Source organism: Lepisosteus oculatus, chromosome 4, assembly GCF_040954835.1.
Source record: "Lepisosteus oculatus isolate fLepOcu1 chromosome 4, fLepOcu1.hap2, whole genome shotgun sequence".
NCBI classification, from domain to species: Eukaryota; Metazoa; Chordata; class Actinopteri; order Semionotiformes; family Lepisosteidae; genus Lepisosteus; species Lepisosteus oculatus.
Genome location: NC_090699.1, coordinates 66049729 through 66077675, shown reverse-complemented (window position 1 = coordinate 66077675; position 27947 = coordinate 66049729). Strand labels below are relative to the sequence as shown.

At 60.0% G+C, this 27947-nt stretch overlaps 1 protein-coding gene across 6 annotated transcripts; it reads right to left on the bottom strand.

The window, feature by feature from the left end:
* Positions 1 to 342: 342 nt before the first annotated feature.
* On the bottom strand, positions 343 to 25704 carry pfkfb4b (6-phosphofructo-2-kinase/fructose-2,6-biphosphatase 4b). 6 transcript variants are annotated; one of them, XM_006631061.3, is made up of 14 exons: positions 16852 to 17092; positions 14827 to 14943; positions 14330 to 14426; positions 14109 to 14175; positions 13947 to 14021; positions 13348 to 13404; positions 13099 to 13220; positions 12493 to 12700; positions 12257 to 12403; positions 11011 to 11115; positions 9097 to 9226; positions 8945 to 9007; positions 7684 to 7748; positions 343 to 3226 (listed from the first exon to the last, which is right to left on the bottom strand). In XM_006631061.3, the coding sequence occupies exons 1-14, from the start codon at positions 16946 to 16948 to the stop codon at positions 3167 to 3169; spliced, it is 1410 nt and encodes a 469-aa protein (XP_006631124.1). In that variant the 5' UTR covers positions 16949 to 17092; the 3' UTR covers positions 343 to 3166. The 6 variants fall into 6 exon arrangements, with proteins under 6 accessions (XP_006631124.1, XP_069045727.1, XP_069045725.1 ...); XM_069189626.1 differs by lacking the exons at positions 343 to 3226; positions 16852 to 17092 and adding exons at positions 4544 to 6513; positions 25406 to 25704; XM_069189624.1 differs by lacking the exons at positions 343 to 3226; positions 16852 to 17092 and adding exons at positions 4544 to 6513; positions 25415 to 25704.
* Between the last annotated feature and the right edge of the window lie 2243 nt (positions 25705 to 27947).

Genomic DNA, 27947 nt, shown 5'->3' with positions numbered 1-27947 from the left:
AAGTTAGACTTTCCGAAATGATGATTTGTGCAGGACTGTAAGAAAATGTGGAGAATAATTGCGCAACTGATTAACAGCATATTAATTAACGGAACATTTGCAGTAAAGGAGACGTGCCATCAGCTGCAGAGAGAAGCGCAGACAGCCCTGTGCAGCGCCCTCCTGTGGAGCTGGAGTGTGATGCACACGAGGGCCATCTCGGCTCTGTGAAGCAGGGCAGCGATCTCCCAGATCTCTTCCGTCACCAGAGCTGCTGTTCCTGGAAGAACACCGGCTGCGGCTAACAGGGCCCTGCCTGGAAGATGACCAGGCCTGGAAATTCACACAGCAGCTCTCAACAAGCAGGGTTTGCACTTCCAGCGCTCGGGTATTTTATTTTTAAAGAGACATTCACTGAATACACTTACATTAAAAAACAAACTAGAGGTCGCGGAGGGGCCGTGTCGGGTTGTTTCTCCCCGCGTGTCCGAGCGGAGGAGCTATTGCACTTGGACAGGTCCAGCGCCCGCGGACAGAGGCCACTTCTCCTCCCAGATGTGCTCTTCTGTGCCACAGCTGGAGCGAGGACCCCGCTGAGCGTGCCGGGCCGCCCCGTCTTCCTCCCGAGCCAAGACGGGGGGAGGAGGGACCCCCGTTTCCACGGTACTACAACCACAGCGTGTTTCTCCCCCTCGGCGGCGGCAGCGCCCCGGTGACCCCGCGGTCCGCGCCCGCCCGCTGCAGGGGCTCCTGGGGGCCCGCGCTCATGACGGGAGGGGGCATCAGGGCTGGAGGGGGGAGGAGGTCTTTGTAAATCTCCCTGAATGAGGGCAGATTTCAAGCGAAATGGCTCCTCGCACCTGCAGCAGTCCGCCTGGCTGCCCCGGGTCCCCGATCTTCAACCAGCCGGACTGCAGAGGCAGCGGCCGGTGGGCAGTGTCCCCCCAGGACAGAGCACCCCAGCTCTCGCTCTAGAGCCCCCTCCCGCGCGGCGGCTGACACAGAGACTCGTTCCTCCCCCCAGCAGGGCAGAGAGCAGGCCCTGGAGTCCATGTTTAGCTGCCAGCGCCACGCTGAGAACCGGTGTGTTGTGAACTTTGCACAGCATTTTCAACTCCAGCCCGACACCACAGGATTTTGCATCGTACAGTATTTTCAAGCAGAACACCAGACAGTACACTGACCTGTGTGTGTGTGTGTGTGTTTATACATAATACAAACTAACGCACTCCTGCAGCTTGAGAGTAAAACATGGCTCTTCTGGGTGGGACAGGCGGGGCTGTGGGAGGGCTGGGTCTCCCGTGACCGGGAACGATTCAGGAGTCCAGAGCAGGGGAAGGACTCAGCTCCACCAGCCCTGCGTGCTTGCAGGTGCCCAGAGAGTCACGGGGGGGCGCTGTGGTGCACCAGACAGACAGACAGGACAGGCGGCGCCACACAGGACTTAATTTTAGGACAAAATTAGTGGCGATGGTAATTAAACTCATTCTTGTGTCCTTGGACTAAACCAGTTACTGGCTGCCCCAGCGCCTGCAATTAGGAATTCCTCCTTTGCAATGTTTATTCCCAGAGCAGTACCAACGTCTCCAGCCCTTCCCAGCCTGTGGGAGCTGTCTGAACGCTCTTTGCCGATAAAGGATGCTTCTCCAGTCGGCTCTGCACGGAGCCGGAGCCCATCCATCCCTCCTCCTGCCTTTTATTAGTCAGATACGACCTGATAAATATTCCCAACACTTCAGTACTGAATTCCAGCATTGCTTTTAGTTGCCAAAACCGTCTTCCCACCACACAACAACAACGAAAAAAAAGTACTTCAGGGAAAATCAAATTAAACACATACATTTCTAAAAAAAAAAGCCCTTCCTGCCTATAACCCAGAACCTGTCTAAATCAACCAGCATAACAATAAGAAAAGGGCTGGAGCAGAGACTCCTCTCCAGGCAACGCACGGAGACGAGGTTCCCGGCCAGCCCGGACACTAACCCGTCTCTGCGTGATGTCACTACCAGCAACAGTAACACGGCAACCGCAGCACTGCCGTCAGAGGTGATGTCATCAGCGGAGCCTCTGCTGCGGTTCTGTTGCCGTGACAACTCAGTGGACTTCGGAGTGTCACTCTGTCTCTTCTCGACACAGAACCTGACCGCTCTGGGTAGTAAAGGTTACAGCTCTCACACCTCAAGAACACAGCCAACCTTGATACCTCTACTCCAGTCCTCTGATCAAGACCAAAGAGATTCAGTCCCCTCATGCTGTCTTAGGAATGTATTTATATAGGGTAACAGAAAATTCCACCCTGAACTCTTTCGGGAGCCCCACTCTGAACTCTCTCTCTGTGCCCCCCCCCCCCCCCGTGTGATTGGGTGGGGTCTTCTATCACCTCCATACTGCTCTGGGCCCAGGCCCCTGCAGTGAAGCCCAGCCGCAGGCGGAGAGAGTTCGGCTCTCGGATCACCAGGGTCCTGCTAAGGAAGGGGCTCGGTCTGCCTGGACCCAGTCCCAGGACTCGATTCAGCCTTCAGCAGCTCCAGAAACTACCAGTACAGCAGCAGCAACTGCTTAACCCTGACCTGAGATACACGATTCAAACGCATCGGATAAAACTCAAGTTCTCACACCCATTCTTTTGAATGACAAAAAAAAGGCACAGACTGAAAGCATTTCAGAATGGCTTCACTCGTTTTTAAAGTTCCTTTCGAACGAAACTTGAGGAAGGAAGCCAAAATTAAGTACATCTTTCCCAGTGTCCCTTGTCCGTGCCACTCCCCACAATCAGGACATTTCACAAAACAGAAAATTGATTGCCGTCTTAGAATTCCATAATCCTGTTTTGGAATTTTAAGCAGCAGACTATTTCCCCCTCTGCGGCGATCATGAGCCTCCACAGCAGCAGCAGGCTCGGGGGGGGTCGGGGGTCTGGCCCCCCCGCGGATCGGTCAGCGGTCCTGACAGGTCCAGACCGACAGGTTTCGGGAAGGTCAGGCGTATCCGGAGGAAGAGCCGGGCTCTGATCCGAGCTTCTTCCCACAAACCAGACCCTGTGGAGCTGAGCCGGGTGCGTTGCAGCAGGAGAAAGGAGGGGGGGTCCCGACCCCGGCGCCCCTCTTCTCTTCCACAGCCGGGTGTCTGTTGTGCGAGAGATCCCCAGAGGGCGCCGGCGCGGGCCCCAGAGGTCGGAGGTCAGAGGTTAGAGGTGAGGTGGGACCGTCTGCAAGGCGTCCTCTCTGGACCTGTCCACGTGCACTTTCTGAAGAATAAAAACACAACCGAGAGAGAGAGAGAATAAACAACACCTGGACAAACTGACCCCAGTGTCTTCAGGCACCTTGACGTATGAAAGCAGAAAAAGGGTCAGTAGAGGAAACGCGTCCAAGCTTGCAGAACAGGCAGTTCATTATGAATGACAGGAAGCCTGGCACCTCCACAAGCTGCCCTTCACTGCTCCCTGCAGATCTACACAGCTCATGCAGCTGCTTCATGAAGGACTGCGGTGAAGCTGCCCCGCCCACAGGACAGCCAACGTGCTCCAGACACCCACCACTCTGTGTGTAATTAAAGCATCAGATGTCACTACCCCAGTTGTACTGAATGGGACCTGCACCCGCTGCTTCACGCAGAGACCTCTGCCATGTGGTCAGCGCCCCCGGAGGCCGAGCCCTTCTCTGGGGAGACTCGGCTGCAGGGTCTACAGCGGCCACAGCACCCGGCCTCACTCATCTCGATTACACCCCCAAAGCAGAGGAGGCCCCTGTAGAGGGTTGGGAGTTCCCATCAAGGCTTCAACTCGTCCATAGTGAGTTCAACCGGGTAATCAAGGGTTAACTAAGGGAGAGAAAACGAGGTCCTGTAGAACCAGTGTCCAGACAGTCCGGGCTGCGGGCCGGAGGCCGACAGGTCTTATAGAGGACCTTCCAACCGGCAAGCTAACGCAGCTGAGAAGTGTCCTGCGCTCTAGAGAAGCCTACGGCCCCGACCTCACTCACCGGGCCAGCAGCCCGCCTCTCCATCGGCGCCAGCCCCACCGCCTCACACACACGCCCAGCGCCGGCCCGGCCGGGGACACCGGCCCCGCGCTGCCCCGCCACAGGGCCTCGTGCGCTCATCAAGATGGCCGGTCCAGTACGGCCGTCCAGGGCGCTGCAGGAAGCGCTGGGCCGGGCCAGGCTGCAGAACCAGCTGGCTCTCGGGCCCCAGCGAGACGTTGGGGGCACACTCGGAGCCGCTCACAGAAGCAATGGGAATGTTTTGGGGATCCGATGTTCTTTGGGGGTCTGGAAAGTGCCTCCCAGGCGTCCCCCGGGTAGATATCTGGAATCAGGGCGCAGCCCAGGAGGAACCCCCAGACCAGGGGGGAGCACAGGGGAGCAGTCCCCACAGCCTGCGCCATGTCACCAGCCGCTGTGGACGGCGGACGAGCTCAGAGACCCAAGAGCGAGCGAGCGCCCGGTGCAGAGGGGGCGAGACCAGGCCGAGACCCGTCTCACTCATCTCCACCCCCCGGAAAAACACCGGAGCAGCACTGACAAGAGACAGCCGAAGCACAAACAGAAACGGGCCAGGAAACTGGGTGGCTTGACAGATCTTTTATTTTCCTCCCGGACCGCGCAGGGCAGGGGAGACAGGCAGGCACGTCACGCCGAGAGCACACTCCCGCTCCCCCCAGGCCCCCGGCAGCACCGCGAGCACGGCGCCGGCTCGGACCCGCCGCAGACGAAAGAACACCAGCAGTGCCTGCGCCCGAGCTAGCGGCCGCTCCGAATCGGGACCGTCGGATTAGTGTTGCACAGAGGCTGCGCGCTCAACGGCGAAGCCCTGGGCCAGACGCACGCGGGCCAGCACCAGCACCCTCAGCCCAGCAGAGCCAGCTCTCCACCCCCCCGGCTGAGCCGACCAGAACCGCCGGGTGGACACTGGCCTGACAGCAGTAACGGATCAGGTCACTCACGGACCCACTCAAGTCATGAACTGCTGAGACCAGGGGAGAACCAGAAGACTGGGCCTGGGTGCTGGAGCTCAGCATGTCGGATCAGAACCAGGACATTAGGAGCTCTGCCCCTTGCATCAGGACCCCATGGGCTCAGACAGCAGGTAGTACAAGTCCAATCCATCATCCTGCAGCGCTGGTAGAAGACCAGATTGGAAACGTGGTTTCCGAACCACTCATCAAGAGACAAAAATCAGTGTGGATCACACCTTCGTTCACAATAGTTTAATTTTAAACAACACCTGATCAAAGAACTGCTCCGAGCTGTGACTGAACTCGTGCTCGGGATGAACTTGTGCGCGCACACCCTCTGGGGCAGCTGTTTGTGGATCAACAGGATCTGATCCTATTGTCATGTGCAAAATAAAAACAGACCAAGACAACCTAAACCTCTTGAATCTGCCAGTCCAGGCATTCCCCAGGACCCCAGTCGAACCCCCCCCACCCTGTCAATCTGATCTGGCATCACAGCAGTAGAGCATGACATTTCACAACTGATTTCTTTTTTTAAATCAGGGGCACCGATGTCGCACATCACTCATTGCACAGGTCTCAACACTCATTTCAAAAACAATCAAGGACAGTTTTATGAACACGGATACATTTTCTTCTCGATTAGAAGGGAACTCATTTCAGTCCCGCAATAAAAACATGAAAACAGAAAGAAAACAGAGCAGGCTGGGCTTGGCCTAGTTCCCCTAGAAAAGGCACGAGATCGATCCCAGCTTTTTAAAACCAGGTCGTTTCAGTTGCATTTCTTATTTTAAAAAAAATTGCCCCTTATCAAGACATCTGCAACTTCCTGCTACATGGAAACATGGAAAAGCAGCTCGACTTGAGGAGCACGACTCACAGCACACACACACACACACACACGTGCGCGCTTTCGGAGGGGCAGGGCGGGCGGGGGTCCCCGGAGGGAAGGAGTGATGTCCCAGAAGAGCAGAACCTGCAGTGGACCGGTGCTGGGGGGCCCGTCCGGCTGCGCTGGTGCCCTCACCCACAGGAGCACTTCCCCGAGAGCCCAGCCGTGCACAACTGCGGCTGCACGCCCCGCCAGCCCCCCAGCGGCGTCGCGGGGGTACCCCTGCCTGCGGCCCACAGCCCAGCCCTCCGGGACCGGAGCAGCCGGGCTCTCCCGGGCTCACCCCTCCAGCACGGGCGCAGACACGCCCGCAGAATTTGTTGCCCCAGCGAACGTAAAGATTTCATCATTGTCACTTGCAGGAACGGAACAATCTTCACTGCTTGGTAAATTGCAATTTAAAAAAAAAATCATTTTAGACTCGTATTGCGATTTCCCCTCATTTCTGTTTTAGCACACAAACCCTGTCTGACAGCTGGAGTGCCTCCTATCCGAGATGGGGGGAGGACAGCTAGGCTCTTAGGGTGATGATTCAGAAACTCCAGCACACCCGGCTGCGATCCCAGTTCTCAGAGAAAGCCATGAAAAGAAGTGAAAGGCAAGTCCTCTGGGAGAGAGAGGCGTGTCACTGGTGTGCGGGGACTGTGATGAGGGCCTCCTCTGCGTGCCTGGAAATGTCTACGTTCTGTGCAATGATAAAAACAGAAGGCATCAGAGGGGCAGCTGCACCACAGACACACAGACACACAGACACACAGACACACAGACACACAGACACACAGACACACAGACACACAGACACACAGACACACAGACACACAGACACACAGACACACAGACACACACCAGGGCTCTCTGTCCACGAGCACACACACACACACACACACACTCGCCCTCTCTGCCCCAGAAGCTGTGATGCGGGTTCCAGTCCCACAGGCACTCTGAGCGCCCCCCCACCTGAACACAGCCCCCGATGGACACGAGCCTCAGAGCAGGATGGGGATGAGTTTAACCACTTCTCTGCAGGCCCGAACCCTGAACCTCCCGTTTCAGGACAAAGCAGGGGTTTAAACAGGACTTAATGGGTTAACTGCCTATCTGCCTTCTTAATTAGCAATGTTGCTGACAGCTGTTGCTACAAAGGATCAAGGGAAGGGGACAGCAGGGGGCGCCATCTTGGGCCCGCAGGTCCGACCGGAACAACGCCCTCACAGTCCCAAGAGGGCAGACTTGCAGGACAGAAAAAAAGGGCTGGTCAGTGTGTCTGCAGGGTGTCCAGTCCTGTCCTGGGGGGTCAGTGTGTCTGCAGGGTGTCCAGTCCTGTCCCGCAGGGCTGGTCAGTGCGTCTGCAGGGTGTCTAGTCCTGTCCTGGGGGGTCGGTGCGTCTGCAGGGTGTCCAGTCCTGTCCTGGGGGGGGGTCAGTGTGTCTGCAGGGTGTCCAGTCCTGTCCTGGGGGGTCAGTGTGTCTGCAGGGTGTCCAGTCCTGTCCTGGGGGGGGTCAGTGAGTGCAGGGTGTCCTGTCCTGGGGGGGGGGGGGGTCAGTGAGTCTGCAGATAGCACCATGCCTGAACACTAAGAGCTGGAGGCACTTCAGGGCAGCAGCCATTCCCAGACTGTCCACACGGTGGCGCCATCCAGAGTCGGGGGGGTGATGGCTGGTGCCCCAGTGGTATCGGGGTACAGGTGTACAGCCACCACAGCGCTCATCGAAAAACACAACCCGCGAGGACGATCCGAGGAGACAGCTTGCGGCCGGAATGTTATAATCTCACAGGACAGGCAGCAGAGAGCAGGCCTGGGATCAGAGGGGAACGGGCAGGTCGGGGTTCAGCCCAGCGCCACAGGGAGAACTCACCTCCGGCCGGTCCCGGTGCGTGTTGACCGCTTCAACGTTCAGGGAAATGGACTCCACTCGGCAGCCTGCAGGACACAGGAGAGAGCAGGGGGGTCACACAGGGGTCACGAGCAATGCCCGTCAGCATTTAAAACAGGGAAGAGCAGGTTCGGTCCCCAACCAATCAAAGAACAAGCCAGAATAACAGCATGATGGACCACAGAGGTTCTGTCGGGGATAACTCAACATTATGAGCACGTATTGGAAAACTGGTCATCGCTGCACAGAGCCTAGCGCACAAGTATCCTGACGGAGTCAACTCTGAAACTGACAGAAGTGAAGGAATCCCGAAAGGGGAAGCTGGCAGGAAACCAGGCTCAGGAACAAGGAACCAGCGGCTTGGCCACGAATTTCAGCAGGTGGGCGCAGTACCAGCACTGTCCACACGAGGGACTCAACGCTCTCTTTCTCTCTTCAATTCAAGGAGCTTCATTGGCATGACCATTGAATAAATCAGTGCTGCCAAAGCATATACAGTTAGCATAAGACCTACAGACACAACATAATACATTTACAAGCAAACATATGGAGCATTACTGAGAGACAGGCTCACTGTCTGTTCCTCAGGCTGGGACAGGAGGTCACACACTGTATTATTATTATTGAGAGACAGGCTCACTGTCTGTTCCTCAGTCTGTGACGGGAGATCACACACTGAGCTGCCAGTTCAGCCGAGTTCCCTCCTCCCTCTCCCAGTAGGATTGGGAGGTGTTGTGATTCTGGCAGGAGTGGGAATTCTGGGACTAGATTTGTAAATTTAGGGAAGAATGTTTCTCTAATCCCAGAGTATCTGTCACAGTGCAGTAGGAAGTGCACCTCTGTCTCTATTTCTCCCTGCTGGCAGTGGGAGCACAGCCTGTCCTCTCTGGGCAGCCAGGTCTGCCTGGTCATCCAGTTTCTATGGCCAAGCTGTGGTCACTGAGCCTGTTCTTCATTAGGGACTGTTTCTTTTTGCTGTTTCCTTCCTTGGTCATTGTTTTCTCTCTCTCTCACAAACACACACACACACACACCAGCCCCCTCCACCCTCGAATCCAATTACACTGCAGAAAACTGCAGCAATGCAGGTGTAACTTGGCCAAGTCAGCACTGTCAGAAAGACAGGCCATCTGCTCGGGCTACCGCTGGGTTCCAGCATCGCTGCTCAGGTGCGAGCAGTCTGCGTCAGGCCCTGCGCGGCGCCCTCAGGCCTGTCGCCCCAGCAGAGACGCACTCCTCTTACCGTATGCCACGGGCGTGAGCTTCAGAACGGTGTGCAGGGGGCACTTCAGGTAAGGCAGCTCGTCTGCAGGACAGAGAGAGAGATGGACACCAGTGAGATGGTGCGGCCAGATCGGCTCGGACCGTGCTCCCCAGCCTGTCTCCACCCCTCACCTGCGGACTTGTCCAGGAAGTAGGCCAGCAGGCAGCGCATGACGGCCTGGTGGCAGATGACCAGCACGTTCTCCTGCCGCTCCAGCTCCATGATGACCGGCTCCAGCCGCTGGACCAGGTCCTCGTAGGACTGCAGGGACACGCAGAGCGGTCAGTCAGGACACAGGCACTCACACACACTGCTGTGCACCAGGTCCTCACAGGACTGCAGGGACACGCAGAGCGGTCAGTCAGGACACAGGCACGCACACACACTGCTGTGCACCAGGTCCTCACAGGACTGCAGGGACACGCAGAGCGGTCAGTCAGGACACAGGCACGCACACACACTGCTGTGCACCAGGTCCTCACAGGACTGCAGGGACACGCAGAGCGGTCAGTCAGCCAGGACACAGGCACGCACACACACTGCTGTGCACCAGGTCCTCACAGGACTGCAGGGACACGCAGAGCGGTCAGTCAGGACACAGGCACGCACACACACTGCTGTGCACCAGGTCCTCACAGGACTGCAGGGACACGCAGAGCGGTCAGTCAGGACACAGGCACGCACACACGCTGCTGTGCACCAGGTCCTCACAGGACTGCAGGGACACGCAGAGCGGTCAGTCAGGACACAGGCACGCACACACACTGCTGTGCACCAGGTCCTCACAGGACTGCAGGGACACGCAGAGCGGTCAGTCAGCCAGGACACAGGCACGCACACACACTGCTGTGCACCAGGTCCTCACAGGACTGCAGGGACACGCAGAGCGGTCAGTCAGTCAGGACACAGGCACGCACACACACTGCTGTGCACCAGGTCCTCACAGGACTGCAGGGACACGCAGATCGGTCAGTGAGGACACAGGCACGCACACACACTGCTGTGCACCAGGTCCTCACAGGACTGCAGGGACACGCAGAGCAGTCAGTCAGTCAGGACACAGGCACGCACACACACTGCTGTGCACCAGGTCCTCACAGGACTGCAGGGACACGCAGAGCGGTCAGTCAGTCAGGACACAGGCACGCACACACACTGCTGTGCACCAGGTCCTCACAGGACTGCAGGGACACGCAGAGCGGTCAGTCAGCCAGGACACAAGTTTCTAACAGCTCTGCTCCATGACACACAACAGCACTGCAAAGAGGGAGACGTGGTGGCCATTCTTGTATTGAAGATCACTGCGCGCACACACACACACACACACACGCACACTCTCTCACAGCCCCCCTCTCCTCTGTTTACCTGTGTTCTGCTGTGCATTTCAACTACAAGTCAGCTGGAAAGGCAAAGACATCATGTAACTAAACAAACATCAGAGGGATCCCAGCTCCATCAGCCCATTAGAGGCACTAAATGACTCCCTCAGAGCAAACAACTCCCAGGAAACATTTAATAGGAGACAGGAGACCAGTCCAAAGGTTCGCTGCAGGTTAGCAACAGCCTTGCTAACGACCCAGCCAGCTCCCGGTAACGGGCGCTAATGGGGTGAGGGTCCGGCTGGGCTGCAGATGCGCTCTGGTTAATCGCTCGGCTCTCAGCCTTGATGGGCCCTCTCTCCCAGTCCCCTGCACCAGCTGCCGAGTCGGCTGCTTGAGCAATCCGTCGTCTGCTGAGGGGGCAGAATGAGCCGGGCACCGCGCTCGCGAGGAGCCCATCTGCCCCGAGACTGCAGCGAGTGAAGAAACAGCGGCTAGGAACTCTCCCCTGGGTTTATCAGTTAGGAAATGTGGGGTAAAGTTTGCACCAGGGCAAAAGGCCTCTTACAGTCTGAGGCTGGAGGCGAAGTTTCTGCAAGGAGTGGGCGGCGGTCTGGTGACACAAGCAGACCACAGCGGGAAAACGACTCGCCATCGACTGCGAGACCAGCTCAGAACACACCTCCAGCACAGGCAGGGGGCGCTGTGGAGCAGGGGCAGACCTACCTCTCCCTTGGGGTAGCGGTATCTGTACTTGTCCTGGTCGCGCAGGGCGAACTCCAGGGGGTAGTGTTCCTGTATCTCCTCGTACATCATCTCCTCGCACACGCCCTGGGACAGACAGCGGACAGAGAGGGGTCAGACAGTCGCCCTCATCACGTTCTGCTTCAAAACAAAAGATTCCAGCCTAGAGCAGCCCGGCACTCAGGCCAGCCCTCATTCACTCAGCACTGGGCCTGGCAGGCTGGGTACTGACACAGCCTGTTCACATCACTACCGACTGCAGCGTCACTGCGGCCCAGCAGGCAGCTGGAGCGCTCAGGGCAGGACATGGAGCTCGGGGCTCCCCCGGCGCCCAGACCTGAACCGGAGCACATCGGCCGCTATCGCCAGTGCCAGCTCCCCGTGGATTTGGGAATAAAATTCCAAATACTGCAGCCTGAACGGAATTTGGCAAAGACATCAGTGACCTGTCACCTCCCTAAAGTCCTACGCATTCGCATGTTCGTTGGACTCTGTCCTCCTCAAACTGCCAACGCGAGTTTAAGGAACAGACACGTCAGCACTTTCAAACCAAGGGCCAAGTCCAAAAACATCCACCCCTTATCAGTCACTTATCAATCAGTCATCCATCCCTTATCAATCAGGCAACGGGAGTCGGTCCTTGCGCTGCTGGGAAACGCCCATGGCAGATCGCCAGCTCACCGCATGTCGTGTGTGCAGGCACCCACAGGCAGAAGAGAAAAAGGTACCAGACGCCTAGAAAACACCCATCACTAGTGAACCAGAACAGACTGGATTCTGTTTACTGTATTAAAATGGATTTGTGCGCTGCTAAGGTCTTTGCTTCATTTATCGTACAGTGTTTTGAGATGGGGTTGTGAAAGGCGCTATATAAAGCATCACCAGTAGAAGCCGGTCTGCACGGAGCCCCAGACCAGCACAGCGGCCCGAGTCCCCCCAGCACGGACCTCCCTGGACGCACACGAGAGCTCGCAGCCCACCACCCTCTCGCCCCGCAATAAAGGAACGGCTCGATCCGCTCCAGCCTCCTGGAGCTCCCCAGCAACATCCCTTCCCATTCCCTGACCCCCGCCCGCGTCGGCCCACCCATCCTCGACTAATCCGATCCACTTAAGCTGCCTGGCTGGAAGTCCTGGGCTTTCCCGGGCAGCAGCAGACGGAGTAGACCTGCTCCACCCTGCCGGCAGGGCGGTTCTGACCGGACCGCTGGGGCGCCGGCGGGCCTTACCGCATCGATCTCGTTGAGCGCCTTCCACTGCTCGTAGGGCACCCCCAGCGCCTCGGCCGTCTGGATGGTCCGCTTCATCTGGCTGGTCCACACCTTCAGGTCCTTGATGTTCTGGTCCTGGATGAACTTGGCCAAGCACTTGGCAAACTGGACACACACACACACAGAGAGAGAGCGTAACCACCGCGGCCCCTCACTGACCCCACCCCCCCCGCGGGAGAAGGGGCGCGCCCTACCTGCTTGCCCCGCAGCGAGAGCCCCGAGTCGCCCCCGATGCGCCCCTTGACGTTGAGCTCACTCTCGCCGTGGCGACACAGGTAGATGGAGCGAGGGGTGATGTGGATGTTCATGAGGTAGTACACGATGCGGCTCTGGATGTGGTCCAGGACCCGGTTCACCAGGTACCGCCGCCCCACGTCCATGATCTTTATGTAGGACAGCTCCCTGCGGGACCGGGGACAGAGGGGTCAGGGGTCAGGGGTCAGGGGTCGCTGGCTTTATCACAGGGCTCCAGCTCTGAATCGAGCTCTGGGGCCGAGGCGTGGGTCTCAGCGCTTCAGGGGGCACACAGCCAGAGAAATGGGGTCAGAGACGTCTGGGGGGGGGGGGGGGTGATCCCCCCCAAATGAAGAACAGAGCTTGACCTGAGCAGCAGGGATCAAACGACAGGTGTGCAGCCTCGGAGCTCGAGCTACGGATCCCCTTGACCCCAGACAGGGGTAGCCGGGCTCGAGCCGGGCCCTGAGCCCCCAAACCTTTCTGGGCAGAAGAACAGGGGACCCAGCTCGACTCGCTGCCGGCCCCCCCGAGGCCCCCAGCCCCGACACGGTGCCCGCGCTCACCTGTCCAGAACCTCGTCCAGTGTCTGATACGAGTTCTCGTAGCACTTGATCCTCTTCATGAAGTCCTCCACGGCCTCCTCCGTGTTGCAGTCGGTGTAGTCCGGGCTGCTCAGCTTCACCTGCTGCAGAGGGGGAGACAGGCGAGCGGGAAAACCCGTGAGACCGGGTCGCCCCGTCCAGCTCCCCGCGGGGCTGCGAGGCTGCGGCGTCCGAGGACAGAGAAGCGCCGGATTTGAAACCTGGACTCACCACTATATTGGCGGCGATGACCTCGGGGTCCTCGCAGACGGACTCCACGAAGAACACCTGCAGGTGGGAGGGGGAACCGGGGCGTCAGGCCGAGGGGAGACAGCGATCCTCTCGGGGGACCCGCGCGCTTCAGGAAGTGCAGGGCCTCTGAGGCGCCAAGGCTTGTCCAAGGCAGCTCACGCCTGCTCTCGGGGCTACGGCAAAGGGGGCGCGATGGGCTGCATGGCCGGGGTTCAGTTTCGGGGGTGCTGCGGGGGTGGAGCTTGCATGTTCTCCTCCCGCAGTCCAGAGCCACGCCGGTTGATTAACTGGCTGCTGGTGTGTGCGCGCGCCTGAGAGAGAGCGTGCGCGCGGCTGTGTGTCCGAGTGCCCCGTGATGGACTGGCGTCCTGTCCGGGGGGGTACCCCGCCTTGTGCCCCTTGCATGTGGGACAGGCTCTGGCTCTCCCACGACCCTCAACTGGACAGAGCGGCTAGCAGTGGAGGAGACAGCAGGGCCCGTCCCGGGACGCCGCAGGTGTGCCCCCCGACCCCCCCGAGCCCCCCGAGCCCCGGCCCGCCACTCCACCAGGCGGCCCCCCCGACGACCCCCCCCTCACCTTGTAGCCATTCTGCTCCGCGAACGTCACGATGGTGTCCCGGCGCTCCCTGGTGGTGTTGGTGGCATCGAAGACCTGGGAGCAGAGGCGGGAGAGGAGGGTGAGCGAGGGCAGAGGGCAGAGCGCCCCGCGCGAGACGGGGGGGTCCGGGTCTGTACTTACCGCCACCTGCCCGCCCTCCTCGCTGAGGTACCCCCGCACGTCCTTCAGGGCCGCCAGCGCGCACTGCCTGCAGCGAGACAGGAGACAGAGAGAGAGAGCCGACCCCGTCAGCAAGCAGGCCGGACTCGGGAGCCCCCCCCCCCACAGGACCGCAGGGGTGTCGAGCCCGGAGCGGGACACGCCTGCCGGCCGTCGGCCTCGGCTCGGAGCGGCGCTCTTACTTTCGGATCTTCAGGCCCTCCTCGTTGTCCGGGCGGAAGAACTCGAAGGACTTATAGATCTTCACACACTCCCGCCGGTACTGCCCGACGTTGAACTCTGGAAGGACGAGACGGCCAGACGGTGAGACACAGACCGGAGGGGACAGCCGGGGGGGGGGGCACTTTACACAAAGGGTGGCGGGGGTCTGGAACGAGCTGCCCTGCCATAGTGCTGAAGCCAATACCCTGGTTTCCTTCTACCCTCTACAGCTGGGCGAGACCCACTCATCGAGACAGGAGGTGCTTCTTTACACAAAGGGTAGTGGGAGTGTGGAACAGGTTGCCATGGCGTTGATACCCTGGTCCTCTCTTCCAAGACACCGCAGGCCAGCGGGCTACTCAGACCGGGCAGAGCGGACACTCTCGTCCGTGACCCGTCTCCCAGTCCCATGGGAGCAAGGCGGACTCCGGGCCGGGCCCCGGCCAGCGAGGCAGAGGAGACAGGGCGGGCTCGGTACCTTTGGTGGGCACGCCGATCCAGTTGAGGTACCGCGTCAGCTTCTTGGAGATGTAGGTCTTGCCCCGTGCCGGCAGGCCCACGGTGACGATCAGCGTGGGGCAGTTGGTCATGCACACTGCAGAGGGAGAGGGGGGAGCACGGTGAGGGGGGCGCACAGCGACGGCCCGCAGCAGGCCCGCGGGCCGACCGGACCCAGACACACTGACCCCCACAGGACACGACCGGACACCCCGCAGACACACTGACCCCCCAGGACAGGACCGGACACCCTGCAGACACACTGACCCCCCAGGACAGGACCGGACACCCTGCAGACACACTGACCCCCCCTGGACAGGACCGGACACCCTGCAGACACACTGACCCCCCCTGGACAGGACTGGACACCCTGCAGACACACTGACCCCCCCCCCCCAGGAAAGGACAGGAGGGGGAGCAGAGCAGTACACTGGCTAAAAACAGCCTCGAGGTGCCTGAATGAAGAAAGAGCGCCCCCTGCAGGCTGAGAGACAGGCGGACAGGCCCTCTTCCAACAGAGGGACAGAATGAAATGTGTTTCCACTTCGCGAACAGCCTCTCTAGGGGTCAGGACGGACCTCCTGGGTGTTCGGGTGGAAAAGACAGCTTCGTCACCGGCAGGGACCCCCCAGGTGCCCAGCCACTGCAGAGAGGGGGCTGTGTGTCCAGAGGAACAGGCGGCACTTCGCTGGGAACGCCTCTGTGCCGACCAGCCCAGCAGGAGTCCTGTCCCCTCGCGCTGCTCTGTCATGCGAGCAACCCCCCCAACACCGCGGCTCCGTCTGCCTCCCCTCGTCCGCTGCACACGCCTGGGAGCTCCCCTGGGCCCCCGGAGACGGGCCGGGCCGCGGCTTCGTCTGCTGGGGAGCAGCAGAGTCACACCGGCACACCTGCTTCTGCAGGGAACAGACCTCCACCTGCGCGCCTGGACTGCTGCAGTGAAACTCCACGACTCGGCACCGGCGCGCCAGTCCGTTTACACGCCCTGCCCAAAGCTGCTGCAAGGCTAACGCCAATGGGCCGGGCCGGGCCGGGCCGGGCCGGGCCGGGAGAGCCACCAGCTCCAGAGAGCTCACCCGCCCCTGGTCCTGAGCGGGTCGACACCCCCCAGCCCTCGCACCTGCGCCGCCGAGCACAGACCGCCCCGGAGCCAGAACCGGCAAGCCCAGTGAGAGCTGGGACACCGGGGCGCAGGCAGCCTGGCATCGAACCGACGCCGAACACAAGTCACTGGGAACATACAAAGAACTGCTGAAGTTCTGACCCCACAAGATAAAAAAAAAACACCCGCTTTATCGTTCTCGGATAGAAAGTTCCAAAACTTAAGGAATCCAGAGTGGAGTCCAGGGAGTCTCCCCGCTCGGATCCCAGGTTTAAGGGGCCGGACCACACGGGTCAGTCAGGAGACCGCAGCCGCATCTCCTGCAGGACTGACCCAGTGTCCGTCTCCGTGCTGGTTCGGTTCGGGTGATGACCCCCGCTCCGACTGCGCTCGTCCGGTTCTGCCGTCGTCGATCCGCCGGGGGTGTTCAAAGCCAATACCTCCTTGGGAGACTGAACTACAACTGAGCCCGAACCGCAGAACTGGTCCACATTATCGCCAGCCTCCAATAAAGCCCTGGGAAAGGACTCGGCAGGGCCCAGAGGTGCTGGGGCACATGAACCCACAGCACCGCCCTGGCGGCGCCGACTGAGCGGAACAGCCCGGAGATCTGCCTGCGTCAGAACCGAGCCCGCACGCGCAGCGCGTTAAACAGCGACGGCGACATCGCACCCCGGCGACACCACAGCAGGGTTCGGGTGTCAGTCGGACACGCAGGGGTCCAGACTCGGGGGGTGGGGAAGAGTTGGGAGCGCTCGGGTCCCCCCCCCCGCGCGCGGCGGTGATGCAACAACACCGGATTCCCCGCGAGGACGAACCCGAGACTCGCACAGCCGGGCTGGTGCCGGTCGGTGGTTCTGATCGTGCTGTCTGCCCGCACTGCCCCGTCTGCGACACGCTTACCCTTCCGCTGGGAGCTGTGCGCCTCGGGAAGGCCGTTCTTGCACGGCATCCAGATCTTTTTCAGCGGGTTCTGGGTGAGCTCCCGCGGGGACGCCATGGCTGCTGGGGGGGGTTGGTCCGTGCCGACGGGTCACCGGGATCAACCTGCTGCCCAGCGCCGGTCCGCTGCCTCTTTATAAGCGACGGGCTGCACACTGGCCGGAGCGGCGCGCGGCGCAGCGCTGCACTGCGAGCGGAGCCTGTCACGTGGCCGGGGGGGGGGGGGCAGCGGAGGCTCGACCGTAATCCTCCGAAACACCGCGCACGGCTGTTCGGCGTCGGGATCTCCTTCACCGGCAGCTACGAACTAGACAACCGCGTCGTGCAAACTGCGTCACTTTACTGCTTTATTGTGGTTGAAGGTTTGCACCTTGTATCTCACTGTAGGTTCCCAGATCGTCACTATGTCACCGTCAATGTCACTGTCAATGTCCTCGATAACTATCGGCCAAGCGGGTGAGTGAAATACCGAGCAGGGATTCCTGTCCTGGGGAAACAAACGGTTCTCAGGGGCTTTGTTTCCTTATACAGAGTGCGCCAGTAGGAAACCTTCAGACTGAGATTTTACATTCCGCCTTTGCTTCAGTGTAAGTTAAAGGCCTGCATCAATGAAAGAAAACATTACTAATGCTCCAGAGAAAAGCCACCGATTTTACTCTCACTTCTGCATTTCATGGAAAACATAAAAAAAACAATAAACTGCCCGTTTTCAGGCACCAAGTTTCAAAGCATCTTTTCAGTCAGGAAAGCTGCAAGAGTTCGTGTTTAGGACGCTGCGACCGGGCAGCCACAAGGAGGCCCAGCTGTTACTGCTGTTTAATGTTTAAAAACAGCAGCTGTCGTTTCACCTCTGTCGGTATTTAAAGGGAACTGGGAACGTTAGATTCGTGATGGAGATTATTATACACCAGCCGACGCGTTAATTTTGTGACGAAGCTAAAACATTCCCGTGGGACCTGCACACAGCCCCCCCCGCCCAGCTCTGCGCCCGCAGAAACAAACAGGTTTCCCCAGCAGGAATCAGACGCTTGCGGGGCTGTTTCTGACCATGTCTGCGCTACCGTAAACACACACGAGGAGCTCTCGAACCCTGCAGCGGCGAGGCGGCGCTTGCAGGGTTAACAGGGTCTGGGCAAAACGGAGGAAAACAGGGAAGTCTCAACCCAACCCGGCGTTACGTTAGAAAAAAAAAACTGCTTTGGTTTCAGGAAAAACAAATCGCCTCTCTCAAGCGTCTCACATGAGACCCACATGGGCCGAGGATGCTGCCCCCGTCGTGGCCAATCGCAGCGAGGAGCGGGCGGGCGGCCGGCCAATGGGAGGGCGCGGCGGGGCGCGGGGGAGGGGCCAGGGAGGCGTGCGCAGGGCCCGGGCTCGAGCGGAGCTGCAGCGTGCACAGCGACTAGGCCGGAGTGCACAGGAGTCCAACAGCAACCCCTCCACCCTCACCCCTCCAGCGTGGATACAGAGTAACAGCCGGCTACCGCAGCCCCGCGCCTCTCCCGTGTCCCTGTCACTCACACCGCCCCCCCCCCCCCCCCACAGAGACCCCCGGGACCGGGGGGTGTCCGTGCAGGACTGGGGACCCCGGGACCCCACCCGGGCGCTGCGCTCACCGACCTCGCAGAATCTGCACTAAAAAGGGAGAAGCGTTCAGACCGCTGTTGAAACCTGACTTCCGGTCTCTGATCTGTTTTTCTGGCTGATCAGTGTAAATCAACATCGCCTCCGCTGCCCCAGAGCGCGGCCCCAGGCCTGTCCACTCTGGCCTTGCGCTCTGCCGGGGTTCACTGGACCGGACTGCCGCTGGGCGTGAACAGAGCGCGCCCCCCCCCCGACACCTTCACGCACACAGACACCGGACACGGCGGCCGCGTCCGGTCTCGCCCGCTTGACCACCGGCCCTGCAGGCGCTCGAGCCGAGCGGGGCTCCCCACTTTCCGACATCCCCACAGACTGGGGCTCATTCCTCCCGACTGGGACACCCCGGTTTTTCCACACTTCGGGCCGCTCTCTGGGGAGCTCAGCAACTCGCGTTGCCCAGGACGAGGGAGAGGGAGCCCCACCCCACGCCGAGGCGCTCCGTGTGGTTCACGGTCAAATGGTCTTTCAACACGTTCAGTCGCCGAGCTGTTTTTGTGAACCGCGGCGGCAGGAATGTTGTCAAACTGCAGGTGTTGTCAAACGTCGCCCCTCCCTGCCCCAGCGGCACAGTACTGCCACCTTGTGGCTGCTATGCTGCCGCTGCCGCAGGCGCCTCTGCCCCCACTGTTCTCCGGGGGGGCAGCTGTTCTCACGCCGCCTCCACGGCCGTGTCTCTGCTGCGCCGACAGGACGTCAAGCTGTCAGCTGCCAGCGTGGCGCGACCGCGAGGCTCGTGGAGGACAGGAGCGAGCCAAACCCGAAACCAATCTTTCAGATCCACCCGGCTGGAATCCCAGAACCGCCCCGGGAGTCCGGCTGGACGAGCTGAGCTGCAGCTTCCAGTCGGTCTGAGGGCGTCGGGCAGACCCGCCAGCCCGCACAGCGCCACCCATCGGGTTTCAATGCAGCTGCACGTCACCTACCTGCCAAGGTCATAATACCCGACGCACAGTCGGAGACAACGTGCTCGCTGGCTCGCCGTGTGAACCAGAGGACATCCCGCCAGCTTTAGAAATGCACACATTGATCAGGGCCGCCAGACACCCCGGACTGATACCGGAACCCCTCCACACGGTACTGATACAATCGATACTGTAACTGAGCTCACATGCACTTCCACGTCCCAACACTAGAGGGAGGCATCTCCCTGCGCTGCCGGGCTCGCTCAGGCCGCCGAGGCAGCTGTCGCGGACAGCAGGGTCAGCAATCCTGTAATTTGCTGCAGACGCAGCAGAAGATGTTCGGATAACAGGAACCCGCTTATAAGCCTTCGCGGCCGCTGAGTCATGTTAAACCTGTTACATGGGCTCGGTGTGTGGGCCTCACAAACGAGCGAGTCTCCTGGAGCACTCCAGTCCTAGGCCGTTAGTGACCCTCGCTCCCCTGCACGACCACCGAAACCTTCCTGTAGCTACGGCGCCAGGGGCGCTCCGCTTGAAGCGAGCTGTGTTTTCCTGCTGTTGTGCCAGCCCGGACACAGCTCGTTTCATTAGACACCATCCGTGGACAGTTCTCAGAGCCGACACTAGGTGTCCTCCTCACCGACAGTACAGAGACGCGATACGGCGCCTCTCCTCGTGACCTTGCAGGTCACACTCCAGCGCATAGAAACTATAAAACCCTCCAGCTCCCTACAGGGCATGAGAATCCCACCAACAGAAAAACTGAACTCAAGCTGGGCTACTGGCCTGGTGGGACTTTGCGCACAGATGCTAACATCTACAAAGAGCCTTTCCGAAACACGAGGGTGCTATATGGAGTGACAAAAAAAAAACAGAAAAAGTAAAAGAAAAAATTAAAGATGTACAGGTTCAGACAGAATGTAGAGATATCAGACACAGACCCTGGCAAAAAGGTGAGTTTTGAGTTAAGATTTGTAGAGATTCAGGATTTGTTGGGAGCCTGGCCAGTACCTGGAGGGGAGACTCCTGGGAAAGCTGAGGCTGCTGCTGGAAGAGGTGTCAGTGGGACCAGCAGGGGGCGCTCACCCTGTGGGCTGTGTGGGTCCCAATGTCCCAGTGTAGTGACGGGGACACTATACTGTAAAAAGGCGCCGTCCTTCGAGAGATGTCCTCTCCCTGCCCAGCTGCCAGCGCACGAAACTTCAAAACTACCGGACTTCTGTCCCGGCACCGAACCGGTCGGGCCGGCGAGGACCCGGGCCTCCCTCCAGCCCCGACCCACTCCTGCAGGAGCACCAGAACCGCTCTGCGCCTCCGCTCAGGGGTCTGCACGGCTCCTGAAGAAGCTCTTGCCCACAGCCAGCCTCCTGCCTCACCGTGAGCCTCAGATCCTCTGCTGCTCCCTGGTGTACCTTTACCATGATCTTACAGCGATTTTTCAGGAGAGGGGCCATTCGCCCCATCCAGCCTGTTGGCAACGAGAAGCTAGCTGATCCCAGGATCTTTCCCAGCTGCGTCTTGAAAGAAGCCAGGCTATCGGCTTCAATCACATGGCTCGGCAGCTCGTTCCACACTCCCACCACCCTCTGCGTAAAGACATGCCCCCTGTTCTGGGTTTACTTTCCACCTCGGCCCTCTTCGTTCACCGCCTGGCTGTCTAAAGCGCTCACAGTCCTGTCGATAGGCAAGCGTGACAGTCCCATGCTGCTCAGCCAGTCTCACCCCTCCTCAAGAGTGGCCACAAGTGCTTCAGAGATCAGAGTGAGACAGTGGCCGTCCACTCTCAGAGTCCCACTCTGTCTTGTCCTGCCTGCACCACCCACTCTAGCAGGACACGTCACACACACACACACACAGACACACAGACACACAGACACACAGACACACAGACACACAGACACACAGACACACAGACACACAGACACACAGACACACAGACACACAGACACACAGACACACAGACACACAGACACACAGACCCCTGCGCAGGCCAGGCTGGGAGTGTGCAGGACGTGAGGGACGCTGTTCCTGGAATGTACCGATCTCCCCCCCTCCTCCTCCTCACGCCTGCCCCCCGAGGACCTGTTCCCATGGCAATGAGCTACAACACTGCGCAGGACAGCAGTGGCAGCAGGGGCCCCGCGCTGCTCTCTGCTCTGTCTCCACTGGAGTTGACAATACTCTGCTCCTGCTGCCACCACCCTGAGCCACAGGGGTGCCCACCCAGGCCCTGCCCCACACCATGGCAGCCTGCCAGCGCCGGGTCTCCCGGACACATCCCGGCACGGCCCGCCGGACCGCACTGACCTTCCCAGAACAACACTGCCGGTTCTCCTCCAACGGCCGCAGGGCCGGAGTCCGGGGAGGGAGAACCCCAGGCAGCGGATTCTCGACTTCAAACGCATCCACAATGTCAGCTGAAGCGCGAGAGACCGTTTATGGCCTCAGTAATTGCCAGATGGCATTCCCAGCATTGTTCTGGGGCTCTAGGCGGTATCTCAGATGTGCAGTACCCCCCCATGAAAGGCATGTCCGCGTCACCTGCGTCCCTGAACCGAGCAGCTCCTTCTGACAGATGGGGAAGAGGAATGGAGAGGAGTTTGTAGGTTCAGCCCAGAAAAGACCCTGGGAGACTCCTGGCAGGACAGGAGCAGGACAGGAGCAGGACAGGAGCAGGACAGGAGCAGGACAGGAGCAGGACAGGAGCAGGACAGGAGCAGGACAGGAGCAGGACAGGAGCAGGACAGGAGCAGACTGACCTCTCACAGGCACATGGGGATCAAGCACGCAGCTCCCCGCTCTCCACCGTTGGGAAACGGCAGGCAGCCAGCCCCCTCATCGCAGGGACCGGCCTGCGGGCTGTCCCGGGGCTCAGCGCTGCCCAGCGCCAGTCCCGGAGGAGCACGGTGTCCCCAGGGCGGCATTCAAGCTCAGCTCTGGATCGCCCACGCTGACTGGACGAGTCGGTCGGGCCGCTCGCTTCAAATCGTTTGCTCAGGCAGTCCTGAGTGCCATACAGACCCAGCGCCAAGCACACTGAACCCCACTGCGGCTCCCCTCCGCGGGCCGGCCAGCAGGGGGCGCTCACCTGGCAGTCTATGTGGGTCCTAATGCCCCAGTATAGTGATGAGGACACTGTACTGTAAACAGGCGCCGTCCTTTGGATGAGACGTAAAACCGAGGTCCTGACTCTCTGTGGTCATTAAAAATCCCAGGGCGTCTCTCGAAAAGAGTAGGGGTGTTACCCCAGTGTCCTGGACAAATCTCCCCCCTGGCCTTTACCAGTCATGGCCTCCTAATAACCCCCCTCTCTGAACTGGCTTCATCCCTCTGCTCTCCTCCCCACTGAGAGCTGCTGTGTGGGGAGCGTTCTTGCGCACTATGGCTGCCGTCGCATCATGCAGGTGGGGCTGTACACTGGTGGTGGTGGAGGGGAATCCCCATTACCTGTAAAGCATTTTAAGTGGAGTGTCCAGAAAAGCGCTATATACGTGTAAGCAATTATTATTACTATAGCAGTCCAGATCCGGAGCTGAACCCAGGGCCCCAGCTCTGTGTCTTGTGTCCCCTGCCAGACCAGGGCCTTTTCATCAGGCTGCAGAGCAGGTGCACAAACACCGCCAGCGGATCACAACTACAGATCAGTCCTCTGAAGAGAGCAAGAGGAGAGCCAGCCGATCTTCAGGGGATCCACGTTCCTGAGGGCCACTGGCCGAGGCGAAAGACAAGGGCGCAGGGGGGCGATCCACATCACGTCTAGGGTGACCCAGGGCGGACAGAACACGGGAGACACTACTTTACACAGAGAGGGGTGGGGGTTTGGAACAAACTCCATCGCTACAGTAGTGGCACAGTTGTTTCGTTTCACCCCCCCCCCATAGAGACTGAAATTCTCAGGTCTTTCATCTACCAGCAACCAAAACCCACGAGACGAGCCCAGTCACCCCACGTGTGCCCCGGTCACTCCAGAACCGCCTGTTCCGTCTCTCCCGAGCCAGAAGAAAAGGCCACTTCTTATCTGCTCGGAGAGCTTGTGCCGCATACCGGCCGGAGACACGTGCATAGCTTCCCGGCCGCCTCTATTTTTAAACACCAGCACTCGGGGCGCCCTGCCCGGCCGGGCTCATGAGGAGGGGAGGAGGGGAGGGGAGTGTTGTTACGAGTGCGATACCGTTAGGACAGAGACAACGGCAAAACAGCCAAGAGGGAAGGAAAGCTCTCCCTCTCCCTTTCCCGTTGTCGTCCTGGCCCGGCCGTGCCGAACCGAACCCAGGACGGCTCGGCGGGGCTCTGGTCTGTACGAGATCGTGACTCCACACACGACGCGAAAACACGACTGAAGTCTTCCTTAGGCGCATATATAGAAAACCCAAGAGGAAACCGGGTCCTGAGCAGCAGTGAAACCAAAACTGCTTCCTCTCGGTTTCCACTGTGTAGGTCTCTTCCCACACAGGCCTGACTCAAAGCTCAGCCCGTCGTCCCTCTACAGCCTTAAACCCCCATGCTGAAATTCTGAAGGCCAGGACCTGGGACAGGACCCGCGCTGATTGGTTGGCTCGAGCAAGCTAGCTGAAGCTGGTTGGTCGGTCGCCCGCCTGTCATGGTGATCGCGGTGGCAACGGCTTATTATTGTCCCGCCCCCGGACACGCCCCCGGAACCACGGCGTGTTTGACGGACAGGTCGGCCTGAGTGACGAATCTGGGCCAAAGGGGAAAGTGCTGGCCTGGGCCGGGTACAGCACCGCTTTGCCGAACCGAACCCGGGACCTGGGGCGTTCTGCCTGGCCTGCACGCACGTATACCGACAGATTTCACCTCCGCGTACTCTTATGGGGGGAGGGTCTTCAGGGAACAGGCTTAATTCTGTGCGGCGGATCTCCCCGAAAATCGCCTTCAAGACTTTGTCGTCTGGGGTTGTACCACGAACGCCAACGCTGTCTGCTAATGTACCAGTAATGAGCACGACGCTAAAGCAGCAATGATGACTATCGCTGCAACAGAGGACGTGCAGAGCTGAGCCTGGTGTTTGTCTTATAGACACAGATCCTCACAGAGCGGTTAAGGAAATCGCAGTTTCCCCAGTGCAAACTACAGCTGCGGTGTTCCACATCCAGACGTGGTTTTTCGTAATAACCTCCCTCTCCAGGCTGAAACGTTACTTCGAAAGCTGCCCGTGCGCACACCCCTCACAGGGCAGGCTTCCGGGAGCTCGTCAGTGCAGACAGCTGCCCAGCGGACACCCGACATCGGCGCACTACCGACCCGCACAGCCCCCGGCGAAGAGCAGGTCCGAATCCCAGCAGAATAAGCAACTGGTTATTTACAACACCACGTCCCCTGACTTTTCAATCGATACCCTCCAGAGACACGGATTTTATTTGTGCAAAAAGAAGAGAAACATGCAAGAGCACACCCACCAGCAAACTGCTCCACTCCGCGCAGTCTCCCAGAGCCGAGCCGAGCCGAGACTCCGGGGCCTCGGGGAACCGGGACAGAAACGATCCCGGTGCCAGCGCGAGACGGGCGTTCCGCTCGAACCCCGGGGTCCGGAGCCTCGCGGCGCCCCTGAGCCCGCGCGTGTGAGCTCCCACACACGCACACACACACACAAACACACACACACACCGGAGCTGCCTACGTGACGGCGGCTTGTTTACTTCCTCCGCCGCGCACAAGCCCCCGTCCCGCAGCTGCAGCAGGGCGGCACAAAACACACCTTTCGCCAGCAGGGGAAGCACGACCCGGGCTCGCCCTTACCCGTCCTGTCCAGGGTCTGGACCCGTGCGCAGCGGCCGGAGCCCCTCATGTCTCCCCGCGGATCCGACGCGGCTGCTCGCTCGCTCGCCCGCCCGCCCGCCCGAGCGCCGCCGACACACGCTGAGCGCTACGGCGCGAGGCGAGGCTCTCGGCTCTGGTCGGCACACGGCGCGAGCTGCGCAGCTCCCGGCGCAGGACTGCAGCTCGCGCACCTCGCTCACCTCCTCGCGCGGCGCTCCGTGCCCCGGGGTGGGCGTGCGTCGGCCCCTCCAGCGGCCGGATGACAAGGCAGCCGCTTCTCCAATCACTGCGCTCCTCCGGCGTGTTTACAGTCTTCCTTTTCACGGCTCTGACGCCTTGAACCACAGAGCCCGTCTGCGTGGAGTGCTGTGCCTCCTCCTGGTGTCCCACCGGGACTTGAACCCGCAACTTTTCCAGCTGTTTCCAAACTCCCCCCCTTGTCCTGTCCTGTCCCGTCCCAGCCCGCAGCGCTAGGGAAGCCCGCACTGGTCGCGCTCGCTCGCCTATTTATAAGGCAGCAGGAATCGGTGCGGGCAGCGGGTCCGGGCTAATCAGCTGGGTGTCGCAATGTCCCGGCCTTTACTCCCGCCGGACAAACAGCACCAGGCTGGGGGGTCATTGCTAAATGTACCAGCTGTTTGTGAACTTAACAGAACAGACAACAGCCACGCCACCACACACACACACACACACGTCCTGCTGTTGCAGGGTGCAGACGTACACATGTGATTACAAGCAAATCCAGGAGGGTTCTGGCCCGGATCAGGACCGGCTGGGCTGCTTAAGGCTGAAGGGAAAAACACCTCCAGCTCATCCTTAATTGGATCAGTCTGCCCCCCCCCCCCAGGGCCAAGAGCTGTTTGACTCTTAAGGAGATAAAACCGTCTGGACTGTGGACGCAGAGGAGCAGGCCGGCAGCACTGGCACACCCCCCCCAATACCAATTCCCCAGCGCCCCAACACCCCTGCGCCCATCTCCCCAGAACCAACCCCTCAGCGCCCCAACACCCATCTACCCAGAACCAACCCCCCCAGCGCCCCAACACCCCAGCACCCATCTCCCCAGAACCAACCCCTCAGCACCCCAACACCCATCTCCCCAGAACCAATCTCCCAGGAACCTAACCCCCCCCAGCACCCCCGCAACATCAGCACCCCAACCCCCTGCTCCCTAGTGCCCCACCACCCCACTTTCCAGCACCCAGCCCCACAACCCCCAGGCTGTGCTGGACGAGGCGCTGTCCTTCAGATGAGACATTAAACTGAGATCTCCCAGGGGTCTCAGTCTCCCAGGGGTCATTAAAGATCCCGGGGCTGCTAGTCGGGGCAACAGTAGGGGCTCCCAGTGACCCCAGGGCCCACTCTGACCTCCTAACGTACCCCCTTAATCCACCTGGTGCAGCACTTTCTCTCTGTCCCCCTGACCTGCTGTGTACAGGTCCTCTCCTGTCCATAAAGCGCAGTGTGATCCTCAGGGAGTGAAAGGCACTATATAAACAGCAGAATTTGTTGTGCACACCACCTGCTGAGCTGGGCTCCCCTCTCGAGCCACAGGAGGTGCCCTGCAAGATGTCTGCTGCCCGAAGGCAGCGTGAACCCGCCAGGCGACCCGGGCACAACCGGACAGCCCCGCGCACTGGCCGCGCTTCACACCAGCCAGCCACGGCCCTCTTCCCAAGCTCAGCCCGATCTCTGTCCCGCTCGTGTGTTTCGGAGGTGAACATGTTGTCGGTCAGAAGCCGCCGCAGGAAACGCCGGCCCTGTCCCCGCCCCCAGAGCAGCGCACTCCTCCGAAAGGGCCGAGCGCCCAGCTCGCGGACGGGCCCCACCCCCGCCCTGCCTCTGCGCTCTCTGCCCCAGGGCAGCACCAACACACCCGGCGCCCCCTCAGAGCCGCCCCAAGTCCAGCGCGCGCATGTGGACCGGTCAGCTCCGAGTGTTACAGAACCGCCAGGCTGCACCCTGCAGAAACCGGTCACGCTGGGGCTTATCCAGGACATCGCCCCGGGCCTCCCCTCCACCTCCTTCCCCTGCCGATAGCGCTGACGACAGCAGCCAGGTGCTCTGTTAATCAGCAGCCAGTTTCCCCAGCAGGCTGGACAGCCCCCACAGCCGGAGATCAGAGCGGAGCGGCGACCTCGCCGCACTCAGAGCCGGGCCGGTGCTCGTACCGCACGCGCCGCGCGGAACAGGAGGCCCCCAGGCATCCGAGAGGGCAGCTAAAGTCGGGGCCTGACTGCTATCGGCTGCACTAGAAATAGGGCAATAAAAAACACGAGCCCATGTGACTGGTCATTACACCACGACGGCATGCTGACCAGGGCTCGAACCCGTGACCTTCCTGCAGCAAGAGGTCACCAGCTGCTGTGGGTTCTGATTCAGGGGGGCGTGTGGACCGACAGCTGAGACGCGAGTCATGCAAGAGGCTCCTTTCTAACCACAGAGACCCATCCCCAGTGGACGTCACAGGCCACAAGTGGGAAAGTAAAGGGAAGAGAATTCAGAACTAATGGGCAGGAGACACTTCTTTACACAAAGGGAGGTGGGGGTGTGGAACAAGCCATGTTAAAGCAGATATCCCAGCTTCTTTCAAGAAAGAGTTGGGATGGGATTCTTGGATCAATTAGCGATTATCAACCAATCAAACCAGACATCCTTCTTTAACTGTCCTTATTTTTCACTGGATCAGTTGGACTGATAAGGGCTGAGCTCCAGGGGAAACAGCTTCGCTGT

Bases quoted from the DNA above. Each gene is read 5' to 3' on its own strand.
- pfkfb4b (XM_006631061.3), bottom strand. From the start codon at position 16,948: ATGGCGTCCCCGCGGGAGCTCACCCAGAACCCGCTGAAAAAGATCTGG. The intron at 13,405-13,946 runs GTGAGGGGGGGG...TCCCACCTGCAG, and splicing joins CGGAGCAGAATGGCTACAAG to GTGTTCTTCGTGGAGTCCGT. The intron at 11,116-12,256 runs GTAAGGCCCGCC...TGTCTGTCCCAG, and splicing joins CGCTCAACGAGATCGATGCG to GGCGTGTGCGAGGAGATGAT.